General features: G+C 44.5%; 1 protein-coding gene across 3 annotated transcripts in view; it reads left to right on the plus strand.

Moving 5' to 3' along the window:
* The window catches only part of sfmbt2 (Scm like with four mbt domains 2), a 69,045-nt gene that overhangs the window by 19,422 nt on the left and 35,004 nt on the right, over positions 1 to 14,619 (plus strand). For all 3 annotated transcript variants that reach the window (XM_064342617.1, XM_064342619.1, XM_064342618.1), the window contains 2 exons: positions 10,183 to 10,271; positions 12,822 to 13,065. In XM_064342617.1, the coding sequence (XP_064198687.1) occupies positions 10,183 to 10,271; positions 12,822 to 13,065 (333 nt within the window). The remainder of the gene's footprint in view (positions 1 to 10,182; positions 10,272 to 12,821; positions 13,066 to 14,619) is intronic.

Here is a 14,619-nt window from a genome sequence, read left to right on the forward strand (position 1 = left end):
AGTTTGTGTAGGAGGCGGGAGGGAAGACCAGTGAGGAGTGCACTGCAGTAGTCCAGTCTGCTGGAAATGAAGGCGTGAATGGGTTTTTCTGCATCGGGATGGGTGAGAGAGGGTCTGAGTCTGGAGATATTGCGTAGGTGAAGAAATGAAACCTTGACAGTGTTGTTGATGTGCTTTTCAAAGGAGAGGGATGGATCGAGTACGACACCGAGGTTGCGGACCAGGGGGGAGGGGGAGACAGGGGTACCGTCAATGGTGAGGGAGAAGTTGTGTAGTTTTGTGAGCTGGGGTTTTGGTCCGATGAGAATGATTTCAGTTTTTTCACAGTTGAGTTTAAGAAAATTGTGTTGCATCCAGGATTTGACGTGTGTCAATGATGGCAGTGGGTGGCTGATTTGTGAGTAATCACAGGCATACACTTGGAAGGCATGTAGAAGGTATGTTAAAGGACTGCTCTGCCTGCATACCTATCATAGTAACCACTAGTGGACGTGATCAACTTGTTCATTTCCCATCTTTTTGAACTTTGGTTGCAGTGGTTGCCAGAAGGACGCTAGCACGTGCAGCTCGGGCCGGGCTAGCAAAACTGGCGTGGCTCAGGTTGCCCCGGGCGTGCGTTTTCTGGGTTGCCTTTGAACACTTCCTCATGAGTTCCTGTAAATGCGCTGGGGCCGCCTGGTCTCATCACATGTTTCCTCAGCAGATGAAATGTGAGCTCAGGGGCCCTTTCTGGTGCAGCATGACGAGCCGCACCGAAGCCACGATATCAGCTTTCGGGCAGGAATTCCAGAGAAATGGCCGCTTTCTAGACCGTTCTAGAACAGTCCCTTTCTAGTCCCTTCCCGGGCGTGTTCTTACGACCAGTTAAGTTTACACACTGACGCGTGTGTGTGTGGAGAACTATCTCGTGCGACTGGAGGCTGAGGTCACGCGTTACATAACGTGTTATTGTGTTACGGTAACTCCACGGTGGCCCTGGGGAGCAGGATGTAAACGTGTGAGGGAGCAACTGGCTTACGCGCACACACACACACACACTCACACACACACCACACACACACTCACACACACTCACACACACACACACACACACACACTCACACACACTCACACACACACACACACACACACACACACACACTCACACACACTCACACACACACACACTCACACACACACACACACACACACACACACTCACACACACACACACACACACACACACGCCTGCGCACGCCACGCACGCACGCACGCACGCACGCACGCACACACACACACACACACAGACTCACACACACACACACACACACACGTCTGGATGTTGTAGTTTTTAAGCAGCGTATTTGTGAGTTGGGTGCCGCTGAATTCTACACAACGGTTTGGCAGTGATGGCAATAAGTGTGCTTCCATCTGCGTAGAGGCAGCCTATATGTCTTCAAAGCAAGAATAATTAGGATTTTTTTTCCCCCTTCGTGCCCAGCGCTGTATTCAAATGTGAACTTTAGCGAATAGTAAAATTCCTCCTGTGGTTCTCCTGTTTTGCTGACTGGTCACACATGTAAGCGTGCAGCTGTCGTGTGATCTGAGCACTTTAGCGATCCCATTCTAAGAGAGGGAAGTGGGATGAACGAAAGGATGCTTCTCGAGAGGCAGAGGCACAACTTGCGCGCGGAAAAACGATACGCTAGGCTCCGGTACGCGTTATCGCGGTCGACGAAAATGACCTGCCCACGTCGACCGCGCGGAAACAAAATCTGAAATCCATCCAAAGAGTTCAAAGGAGCCGGGGGTTGCATAGCAACTGCTGCAAGACTCGCTTTGTGGCGCTGCGCTTCCTGACTTTGCAGGGCAACATCGTACCCGCTTTGCAAGCAGTGCGTTTGCACTGGGGCAGTTGGGGCAGATCAGATCTGGGGCAGTGTAGCAGGCTGGTCTTTTAACCCTTTCATCCCCCCTCACCTCCTTGTCTCGCTGTGAATGGGAGGTAAAAACTCCGCTCAGCTTTCCTGGTGAGGTAAAGGTAAAACGGTAACAGAGGATATCATCCTGTCGAATCTGAACCCTCTGCTGCCCAGCCGTGAGAACATTTTGGTCCTTTTTTTAGCCCTATCTGGAAATGGCCCTGTTCCATAGCACTTTTACTTCCCCTTTCCAAAGAGTGCTAATTATTGCTTTCGCATTACTACATTATCATCCAGGATCTTTTTTTATCCATCGTTCCCGAATCCGTTGATATGCTCATTCGAGACCCCATTATCATTCCTTTTGGAGAATTGATTCACTTTCTTAATACTATATGCTGTATATGTTTTATGCTGGAGCACATTTAAGAGGATATGCTACCAGCGTGTAAGATAAACCTTCTTAAGCGGTGGACAGCAGATTGTACCTGTCCACAGGTCCCTCTAATTGAAATTGAGTGACAGGCTTCAGTAGACATTGAACTGAGCAACTGGATCACGGAGTAACGGTCTGCATTTTTTCCTCTTGAAGGCACAGCCTTACCTGAGCGGCTGTGGATGGCACTGAGCGCGTTATTCTACTTGCTGTGGAGTCAGTCTTATTTAATGGAGCGAACGGGAGGAAACGATGGGTGAAAATAACGAGTGAAAATGTTTTTAGGGAAGGGGCAGCATGTGGAAGTGCTCTCATTATTAATTAAATCAAATTAAAGTGAAACCATAGAGTAATCAGCTTAAAGAGGGATGAGTCCGACAGAAATAATGGCTTTGTGAAATTATCATTTGCAAATCGGGAGGGGGGGGGGGCTAAATTAGCATGGGAGGATTTGCTACATAAGTAAATGAAGTCAGGCTGACATGCCTGCCTGAGCGGTCGCAGTGGGACTACTTGAGTGATCTGTGGACCGTGGTGATGTCACAGTATTGCAAAAATTATCTGCAAGATTTCACTCAACAACCGTGCTGTCTGTGCGCATTTGTGTGCGCGTGTGTGCATGCGTGCGTGTGCTTGTGGGTGATAGGATACGCTCGAAGAACACCTTTAATAAAAAAGCTTAGAACCATACAGTAAGAACGCAGAGCTTGTGTGCAGCGTGCTTGCTGTCAGCAATGTGAGAGTGAACAGTGTCTTTGCTGTCAGAATTGTAAAAATGCAGAAGTGCATTTTTGTGCTTTGTAAAAGAGAACAGTGTGGTGGACATTTTTGTGCCCTCAGACAGCGAGCGGGAGAGAGTTAAGCCCTGTGCCCTGATCGTATATTTAACCCTGATAACAGGTCCGGTGTGGACCCATTAACTCATGGCTAAAAGCGGACATTTTGCTCTGCAAGGCTTCTGGGAAGCTGTGAGACAACACTTATTTACTACTTACATGCTTCTCATCCTCCATCTTAGCCCTGACCTAGCGCATTTCCGACAGGACGGCTCGTCCCAAAGCGTCTTACTCACTTGCCTGCTGCGTCTTCTTCGCTGCTTAATCGTGGCGATCAAGGTTTTGCTTCACTCACTGATTGCAAGGTGTCTATTTTTGACTGCAAGTGGAGTGTGTGGACATAGCTGTAATGTAGAGATGTCTGAAGCCATGATGATAAATTCTGTACAGTCTGTCTTAAATAACTAGGATACGCCTAAATGGAGATGTATTGATTTAAAACAGTGCATATAAAAAGGCATTCGCCCACACGCAGTCGCACACACACACACACACACACACACACACACGGCCATTCTCACACAAGTTGAATTCCGTGACGGTAATGACATCATTTATTCTGTGTGTCCAGTTATTCAATCCCTTTTTAAAATTAAATCTGCGTAATTGGCTTTGCCTTGCGCAGTGTGAAGGACAGAATACTACTTTAAAATGAAAGTCAAACTAAGCAGTGCAAACCATATCAGTGCATTCAAATGTGCCATAAGTACAAATGCCTATAATAATGATAGGACCTGGCGTCAAGCTTCAGATTGTGCTGGTACTCCATTAACTCGCATTTTTTAAAATTCAAGACTTGCATTAATACTGTGTATTAATTTTACATTACATATCAATGCGCTTTCATTTCTTTGTTCCAGTTATAATAGGAGCTCTGTCTGGCACTCACAAAGAAATAAAGAGGTGGCTGGCTTAGCAACCAAAGCTCCTGAAGGAATAACCTTGACACTCTTTAGTGCGGTAATGTCGCGGATCTGGCATTATTGTGGACTGGCCTACTCGGGACGGCCTGAAAACCTCCGCGGCGAACCTGTTAAACTTCATATTGCTGTTCGAAATGAAGCCGCGCGAAACGAAACACAGCGAGAGCAAATATTGACCCATTCCAGAGTTTTAGTCACTAAGAGAGTAAAGCTCTTGATGGCTCACTCACTTTGTGCTGTTCTAGTCCTTTTTGAAGACTCCGTTAATCTCTGGTTTCGTCCCGTTTGGAATCAGTTCAGCCCTGTTTATTGAAATAAACACCTGCGGGTCTGTCTCTGATGACCTCCATCAGTCTGAAAACCTCAGCGGTGAAAATGACAGTTTTATGTATCTTTTAAAAAAGTGTGACGCCTTCTTTTTGAGCCGTACCGCAATCTTGGGAATGACCGAACCGGTGAGGTAAACGTCTGGCCTTCGGCTGAGGCTCCCTTTCCCACCTGAGTCTGTACCTCAGCTCAGATCCAGGAGCAGTGCAGTCCAATTAGCACACCTGCAGTCACGCTCGTTACCCTGGGAGCTCGTTAGCGAAGCTGTGTGGCCGTGCGCGGGGCGTACCCCTGGGTGCCACTAAGTAACAGTGACTTCCAAAAACACACAGGTCCATCTGAGCCTACCCACTCTGTCTTTTAGACTGCGTTTAATGGCAAAATCAATATGTAATAAACCATGCGTCAGCATTTAATCAGTGTTATGTTGTCTGAAATGAAAAGTTTCCTGAACGAGAGAATCACTCAGTGGGACTTTTTAAAAATGTGGATTTTCTGCATTTGAGAATATCCTGGGGTTTAAAAAAAAAAAAAAATCTTGTTTATTTTGCCTGGATATTTCTAGAAATGTAGGAACCTGTTGATTGAATAACATGATTTGGAAAAGCACTGGAAAGAGGAAAAAAAAGAACGAGCTCCTTATTTGTACACAAATGTCTGTCTTAATCTGGCAACATATTTATGTAAGCACTTGCTTATCTGTTTTGTAATTCACATTGTGGCACGCCTAATACTGAATGATTACAATATTAATTTCATGTTGATCCACATTTATGTGCCCATATTTCATTAACTTTTTAAATAGCTTGTTCAGCGAGCATAGCCGCCTATGTGAAAACCCAGGGCCAGTCAAACGCCTTTAGTGAAGAAATTCAGGTTGATAGCATTGCTTGAGGGTACATCAGCCTCGGAACATCCTGGTTGCGAGCCCAACGCCGTGATGCCACCAAGCACCGTCAACCTACTGTAGAAACACAGCGCTGCATTAAACTGCCCTGCTATGCTAGCTTTGCCACCTTTCACGATGTAGAGCAAGAATAATCAAATCGACATTAAGAATAAGGAAATGTCAGTGCTCGTAAGGGCAGTTTACCTGGAGCTGAATGCAGATGTGGACATGCTGGGAGGGGGCTGAGGTAAAAAGGTCTCTAACAGATCATGTGCATTTATTTCATTTCATTTGCGCATTAGGCTTTTAGCAATGGAATATGTTTCTTTGTGCTTATGCACCTTAAGTTCTGAGGGGACATTTTGTGCATAAAATGGTGTCGCTGTATTGAAACACCGTTAATTGCCATCGTCCTATAAACAAATGTAACAAATTCATGCTAAAATTTCAGGTATTAACAGTTTTATTTAAAATGCAGATGATGATGCGCCATCCCATTGTCTGAAAAAAATAATGCTTAAATTAGACATCCAAAAAAGCAGTGTCACATAAATTAAATGAAAAAGCTTAAGGGCACAGTGACAAACATATATGATGTGTTTTGCCAGAGTGCGAACCAGAGTGCGAACAGAGTGCAAATTAATTTAAAAAATGTGACTTCCGAGAAAGGGAGATTTGAATAGGGCACAAAGGGACTCTGGGGAGAGCTTCCTAGTATGATTCTGTTCTGTCGCAGCAAATAAACGCAAGTGTGTTAAATTAATTTAGAAAAATTGACAACATACTAAATTGTTCAGTTTAAACATTCAAATGGTGAATTTTTAACATCCTAGTCAGGAAGGTGTCAAACGCGGCACAGCAGTGACTCTCCTCCGCGTATCTGTTGTGACTTTTGATGTGTTTCCTTATCTTCTGAACTGCCTGAATCTTTACTTACAGAATAAATAATGAATGATCCATTAAAAAGATATGGCGGCTGACAACAGCGGGAATTCAAAGGAAAATGGCAACCTGCTTTGTTACCCAAATTTTTTTTTTTTCGGGAGCGTAGATAAAGAGTCTGGCAGTGACTGTTCTATCTCACGCGTCTGATTTGCAACCACTTTGTTTTTTTGTTCTGGAAAGGTGTTTGTGTTGCTCGCTTGGTAAGATGTGCTTTGTTCTGTATTGTGTGTGTATGTGTGTGTGTGTGTGTGTGTGTGTGTATGTGTTTGGGTGTGTGTGTGCGTGTGTGTGTGTGTATGTGTTTGTGTGAGTTTGTGTGTGTGTGTGTTTCTGTAGCCAGGTTCAGTCAAACAAAACTTAAAAACTGCACTTAAGATAATGGCAATAATTTCCTGTTCAGTTGAGAAAAAGCAACCCCTCCCACAGAAGGTAATGTTCACAGCTGCACCATGCCTGTGGAAATAATCGTTCTGTTTGAATGTGCTGAAATTAGATGCCCCCGGATATATTCCCTCAGATATTTAATTAAATATCTTCTGAACTACTCTGGCACAAGAGCGGTAGTATTATATCGGACCATATAAAAACACCATCGTGTTTTCAGCTACTGTGAGACAGAAGTTTTACTAGCTATGTTGTCCTCTAAAGGATTTTTTTTCGACAGTAGGTACTGTAGCTGTTGGCTACGCATTCTAACAGGCAGCATACTGCAAAGCCATGCCAGTGCCGCATCAGTAGTATAATACCATGGCCGCTAGGTCCTGGTTACTTTGATGGCTGTGCTGTCAACGTAATGGCACTTCTTAAAGTTCTCCGACCTGAGGAGTAACATGTAAAATAACTTCACAGCAAAAGGCTGCTGTCAACGTGTGCGAAAGTCAGCTTCTTCTAAACGCATGGCCTTGGGTGCACATGACTGGAATCGAACACATGAAGCCTGTTTTCTTAGTGACCTTCCAGGAGGTCAGTACATCTTAACAGGCGTCTGTGTGCTGTAACAGATGTGAGCTGTCTTTACATTGAGGCTTGTCAGGCGCTTCTCTCCTTTTAAAAAAAATCATCATTGTTATTTATATCCATTTGTATTCCCGGCTCTTTTGTTGGTGTATTTCTAAACATAGAATATTTTAATTCTTTAGGGAAAAGTATTTTGTGTTTTTTTTTTTTTAGAAATGCAACATCAAAGTTTGACGTTATTTACATTTTCCTTTAAACAGTTAGAGCCTGATCACCAGTGCTCAGCATTATCATTGTGTTACAGCAGTGCTTGTTCTTCCAGTGGTCCTCCAGTGGTCTTTTAAATAATTGCTTTGATTATTTTTTAAGAAGTCTTGAAATCAGACTTTGCCCTGTTTTTTGTTAGATATGCAAATCTCTCTTTTGCATAATCGTTATTTTTTTCCTGTGTATTCTCTTCTTCCACAGAGCAGAATTCTCAAACAGGAGAATTTTTCTGGCAGAGTAAATTATGTATTTATTGTTTTTTTTTTTTTTTTTTGGAAATCAACTTTGTGGGGGTGAACCACCCCCGAGGCAGCAATGGAGGAGGGGGGGGGTTGTGTGGTGGCGGGTTATTTGCATTCAGGATATAACAGCTCAGCGCGTGCAGGCCTGCTGCGTGCAGAGAGGAGTAAATGTGAAGAAGGGAGGGAGAGAGGGAGGAGGGGGTGTGCGGGCTGGTTGGCGGCAGAGTGAGGGATGTGGAGTCAGGGCTCCTAATCTCTCTTTGATTCGGCCTCCTTGTTCTCGGCAGGGCTTCGTCATCAAATCAAATCAAGGCCCCGTCCGCGGCACGCGTTATAAATCGCCGCCGTGCCGAGCGAGGGGCGCGGACGTGACCGGCGTTTTTTTCCGGAGGCAGTTAAACCGGTCTCTGTTTGGTTTAGACCGAGGCGGGACAGCGAGTGCCCCCCCCCCCCCGTCTAAAAAAGCCCCTCCAGCGTTTTTTCGGCTGCGTCGCTCGCGGCGACGTTCACACCTTTCCATCGCCGCCGCGGTAACGGGGTCTGGAAGTGAGGCCTCGGCCGCGTAAAGCTTTGGACGAAGTCGAGACGGACGAAGGAGACATTTTAAAGCGGCGTGTGCCGCCTGTGCAGGGAGACCCGTTGTAACGGAAGCCGTGTCCGCCTGACGTGACCGGTTACTTAAAACGCTCATATGAGGGACAAGGGCCAAAAAAAAGAACAAATGAAACTTAATTTCTGCATTCGCAAAATCAACGTGAAGCAAAAAAAAGATGGAAAGACAGAGGGAAGGAGACAGAGAGGTTGATTCAGTGTGAGAGAAAGGTAGAAATAAGTAGGGAGAGTGAGAGAAGGAGAGAGGGAGTGAGTACAAGCAAAGCAGCGTTGAAGGGAAGTTAGCCATTGTGAAGCTAAAGACAAAAGGCCGAGGACAGTGAGGTCACCTCGCTTTAAGAATGTCTTTGGCTGAGGAGAACTTAGCTTTAAGCTTGTGATTGTACTGGACCTGTTCAGAATTGTCATTAATAATTAATGCTCGCTAAATTAGTAAGAGGTGGCCATCAGTTGAGAATCCCTCTTGACTGAATTGCCTCTAAATTTGTGGCATCAGAGCTGCTTTGTTCACTTCACATTTTACTGATTTTAATTATAGAAGGAGGTTTCCAGCGGATTTTATTTAAAATAGTAGACTGGGTGCCTGAGATTAAATTTTTTAAGTTCACACGCTGACACCACAGGCCTACATTACTGGTGAACTCCAGAGATTTGTCACAGTGTCTCATTTGTGAAGATGACTGCTGGGTGGGGAGGGATTCCACGGAGCTTTTCGTACCCACAGAGGTGGGACTTACCCTGGAATGCACTGGAAAACCCAGAGGGTGGCAACCATCTCCTGGAGCCTTTCTCCAAATCCCAACCGCTGCTCGTAATATACGTGTCTTTGGTGTGCGACTGGTGAAACCGTCTACAGTTCTGGTCAGCTGAGCATAGAAAATATTTTGAGGTGTATTTTTAAATTAAATTTGAATGCTCCTGTGGGACGTATTCTTGAGATCTGAGTATTGAGTGTCTCATCTATTTGCAGATAGTGTTTGGGGACCTGGGCAACAGTCACAGGTGGATGCTTTCTCATCTCTTCGTTCCAAACGGGATTTTGTGTATTTATCAAACAAAATAAAAGGATATCAAGTTCCAGCATAATATAGTTTATGAATTACATGTGAGAGATGGAAATCATACTTTTTTTAGCTGTGATTAATTGAATATAATTGTGGAGCAATTGGAGACTTGGAGGCTCAGGGAAGAACCCATCAGTTACTGTTCTTTCACTTGTTTGTGTGTTTATGTTTTGTGTGTGTGGGGGTGGGGGGCAGAGGGGGGCTGCTTTTATGTACATGTTCCTATATTCCTCAGTGTGTTTGACATGCATAACACTTGTGTGTGTGTGTATGTATGTGTCTGCATGTGTGTGTGTGTGTGTGTGTGTGTGTATGCATGTGCGTGTATATTGTAATACTTACTGTCAGGCATGGTGAGGCCTAAAAAGAGGAACATTTTTAAAACATGTTTAGGATAGTAAGAGGTTAGTTAGTAGAATACATTTAGATCCTCTTTTAGACTGAGCCCTACTTTTAATATTTGACTATCCATTCAGGAAATACTGTTGTACATCATTTTTATATATCTGCAGCAAACTCTTCTGCTGCAGTGGACTGTTTTATACTGTATCTATATTATACCTCAAGTGTGTCTGTACTAACACTATTACCCCAGTGTATTGCATAACTATAGTAAAAGCTATTGCTGTACAGTGTTTTTATGTATCTGTAATAAAATGTGGTCGCTCTATAGTGTGTTTACACTCACAGTGAATTCTCACTGCCATACAGATTTTTTAGTACCCTTCATGAATTATTTATCACTTGATTTTTCTTCTTCTTTCTGTCTCCTTCAATATCAAGCCATCAAGGAGAAGTACAGCGACTGGACTGAGTTTCTGATCCAGGAGCTGACGGGTTCTCGGACTGCCCCAACCAACCTGCTGGAAGGGGTGAGCGCAGCACCCACACACACCTTAATGCTGTATTTTGGGGGGGCAGGGGGGGCAGGTGAAAAGGGTGGTACTAGTTATTAAGCCCACAGTGTGATTTCAGCGCTCAAGTAAAGGCAAACAAACAGGTGCACAGGTAAGGCTTTGAATGAAGCCAGGTTGTTAAGAGTAAAAGTGCTTATAGATACTGGCTGGAGGTGCGTGCTTTCATAACGTACGATAGGTTCCGAGCGGGAACGATTGGCTGTGAAGATGTTTGCTTTGGGATCCCGACCAATCACAGGACCTGACTCAGTGGAATATGAAAGGCCCATGTACGCCAGTGGATGCACCCACAGAGGAGGGCCCGGACTTAAACATTAACAAAAAAGCCTCCTAATCTTTGGTCTGGTAGCTGTAGTTGTGCTGCACATACCTTTGACTTGACTGGCAAGGAGTTCCAGTTCAGGAATTACACTGCATATGCTTCGATTTCCTGTCCAGAGTCACAGAGCAGCATTTTGTGGATTGTCAATTTCTGTTGAACTCTATGCGGCATGATGTGGGATCTGCTTCATCAGCATAATTATAGTGTCAAAGGGTCAGACGATCAATGTTTTGTGTTCTAATATCCTCTAATCTAATATTTATTTTGGGAATTATATTTACGTATAAGACCATCTGTAATAGCTTATTTTTTTACGGACCGCGAACTGCAGATGCAGTTGTGTTTAACTCTCAAATGCCCACGGGAATTCATTTTCAGATGTGGCAGTCATGAACAGGACCCAGAGACAAATCTTGAGCATGTAGCCATCTTGGCTGCCACCCTGAGTTTCAGCTGTTGTGCTCTAGGTGTCCCTATGGGGTTTTTTTTTCCAAATTCAGCAATCATTTGGCAATCAGCACAGACATGTGACTGTGTGTTTAAACAGCTGTAGGCTAATTATGAGGTGTTCCTCTGTGTTAAACAATAAAATGACGTTGTTAGAGATGAATGTTTAGAATGGGAAACCTGAACGCACAAGTTCCTACAGGTACATTGCATACCAATGGATTTAATTTATTTAGCACAAATGATCATATTATAATGCATCTTTAGACCACAGGGGAACGATTACAATTATCACTCTTTCACACGTAAGCAGCAGTATGATTTCAATCATGATTTTAGCAGAGGTGCTGGGGAGTGCACATATTCTAATTGAAAAAGTGGATCCCCCAAAATGATGTGAATTTTATAGGAAACATGACACACAGTGGGGAAATCCTCCTTCTAAACCGGTTGCAATGTCCCCATTATGTTTTGCACATATTGATTACTTTGTAAGGACAAGCAATAATGGGTGATTTAAGAGTCATAATAACAGACGCAGTGTTGCGAGTTGCTGCTTAGTGGCATGTAGGACGTTGCGAATGTTTAAATATGTACGTGGTTGTTTTTAAGAAGCCGATCATGTTTGTCTCGGACCACACTAAGGCTAAGGCTTACAGCGACGTCCTTCTGGTCTAAGAGCGGGAAGGCAGAATCTATTACACTTGCAATGAAGTTAATGAATGCATGTTGAGCGCTGGCTCAAAATAGGGTCACGGCAGAGACAAAATAATAAACCAGCGGCATATTAAAAACATTCAAAGAAGCAGCAGAACAGCTTGTGGGATATTCAGCCACAGTCATTTGAAAACAAAAAATGCAGTTCATTCAGCGAGCTCGCAGATGCCTTAAGCTGTTAGGATTTGAAACCCTAAACAAGTTTGCAGAATGGATTTAGAAAAACTCAGACTTGATTCTACTTGATACGGGCTGTCACTCCGAACTTCAAAATTGCAAACAGCGTGCGTAGGAAAAGTGCCTAAGTGTCTGGATCAATGGGATGTAACTGAGAATTGTTTTTTTTTTTCTATTTAACATGGAAGGCCAAATGCTTCTTGTCAAGTTGTTACCGGTTCTGTCTACGCCGAGACAAGTGTCTCTTCTCATAGACAGGTTTTCTCACATCATCGTCAATTTTGTGACAAAAGAGACAACCAACTGACAATGATGATTAAATTAAACTACTGAATGTAGAGCCTTGGTCTTTTTCCTTTGCTTAGATGTTTAATATTCCCAGCTGCCCTTGTCTTTATTTATGTGCTCCTGCTGCAAACAGCTTGTTTTGTTTTTCGTCTAACATTAATTTTTAATGCTGCAGTGCAGGTTGGTCATTTTTAAACATTTCTCATACCTCCTGAAAGAAAAATATTTTTTTGTATTTCTTTGTGGACATTTTATTTTATTGGCACTTTGTCTAATCCTAAAACACATGCAAGATAAACCATTTTTCTGGGTCGCAGTTGAATCCCCTCACCTCACACACACATGCACACATACGCACACACACACATACACATATGCGCCTAAGTGTGCTTCACGCTGCTTGCCCACTGTAAGAAGTTGAAGACCACTTCCTGTTTGTGTGTTTAATGCTCTCTCTTGATTGGTTGATGGCAGCGGGAATGCACTAACACTGTACGCCGAAGGCAGAAATGTGGTACCCCTTCTCACCCTTCTGCCTTGCCCCCCCCCTCCAGCCCCTGAGAGGGAAGAACACGGTGGACCTCATCACCGAGGGCTCCGTGATGGAGCTCCAGGACCTCCGCGACCCCTTCCTCTACTGGCCGGTGCGGGTGGCCCAAAACGTGGGCGGCCGACTGCGCCTGCGCCACGTTGGGATGGACGGCGACGCCCACGACACCTGGCTGTTCTACCTGGACCTCCGGCTCCGCCCCCTGGGCTGGGCCCAGGAAAACAGCCTCCGCATGGACCCGCCCACCGGTAGGGTTCGCCTGCCCCGCAGCTCTTCACTGTAGACGAGGCAGTGTTTGGTGTAAATGGTAAATGGACTGCATTTATATAGCGCTTTTATCCAAAGCGCTTAAACAATTGATGCCTCTCATTCGCCAGAGCAGTTAGGGGTTAGGTGTCTTGCTCAAGGACACTATCGACACGCCCAGGGCGGGGTTGACGGTGTAGACAGTGTCTGTGTCAACTGTCATCCATTTATACAGCCGGATATTTACTGAAGCGACTGGTTTATGCGCCTTCCCAAGGGTACTCAAGGGTACAACGCTGCCCAATTTGTACCCCCAAACCCCTGGAATTACAAGCCGGGCCGCCTTAGCTTCTGTAGCACGCCTTGAGGAGGCGAAACCCGAGCTGAATACACTCGAGCGCTCCTGCACACTGGGGACTCACTGAATTTGACCTCTTCATTAGCTGAGCTTGACTGAGCTGTGCTGATGCTGTACATGAATACAGAATTAGAATGGACGCCGCGCCAGACCTGTCTCCTGTAATATTTTTATGAAGGATGTCATGGTGGGTGTATGCTTATTCCAATTTAAAGATGACAGGAGGGATGTTTCTTATTGTCATTCATTTTGGTATCGGCAACAGAGCCTCGCAAATTAGAGCCCACAGCTCTGAATAAGAGGTCTGTGAAAAGATACATTTCCAGAGAACCAAGTTCACTTAAGTGAAAATGGAATTTTACCATGTTAATATTCTTTTTTTTTGTTTTATGTTCCATAACAGAAAAATTATTCAAAAGGCACATAGACCCTATGCGCGCAATTCTAAGATTGTTTATCAAAATGTGCGCCCCATTGATATGCAAAAGGCTGTGCTGAACTACAGAGGGGAAGAATGGAGCCCTTCAGCACAAGGATAGGAAGGGTTTTAGGTATGAAGCGGGGGACTTGCTTATCTGTGATTGGCCAATGGCTGGAGGATGAAAGGGTTTAAAATATAAAGCACCGGGCTCGGTTATCTCTGATTGGCTAATGATTGGTGGCAAGAAGCGGTTTTTTAGCATACAGTAGTGGGACTCGGTTATCTGTGATTTGGTAATGACAGGTGGCTAAAAGGGTTTAAAATATAAAAAAAAAGGGCTTGGAATTGTTCAAGGGAGGGGTAATTCCGGCAGGTTCTCTCCTCCATCGCGCTTTGCTGAATTTCCATTAAGCCTGGGCTTCCCTGAGCTCCCAGCCAGACTCCATTTAGATTAATGGGCAGGACACCGAAGCCCTTTCGCTAATGCCGCCGTCATATCTCAGGGTCTCATCTCCGTTTTTGCACTGAAACGCAACGGACTTTGGATTTTGGCTTCGACAATCAGAAAAAAAATCCTCCATCAACAAAAACGTGCCTTTCCTCTTTATGTATGTCGAACACCTTTACTTGTTCCAGTCCGTGGGCTCTACGCTGACGTCCTTTCCAATAAGCACACGCGCTCCCGAGTTGAAAAATTTAAGAGCAACACTAATGCATCCCAATTAGTAGATGCGCTCCTAAATTATTATTTTTTTACCATCAGCACACATCAATTTT

This window comes from Anguilla rostrata, chromosome 7 (assembly GCF_018555375.3).
Source record: "Anguilla rostrata isolate EN2019 chromosome 7, ASM1855537v3, whole genome shotgun sequence".
Taxonomy (NCBI): domain Eukaryota; kingdom Metazoa; phylum Chordata; class Actinopteri; order Anguilliformes; family Anguillidae; genus Anguilla; species Anguilla rostrata.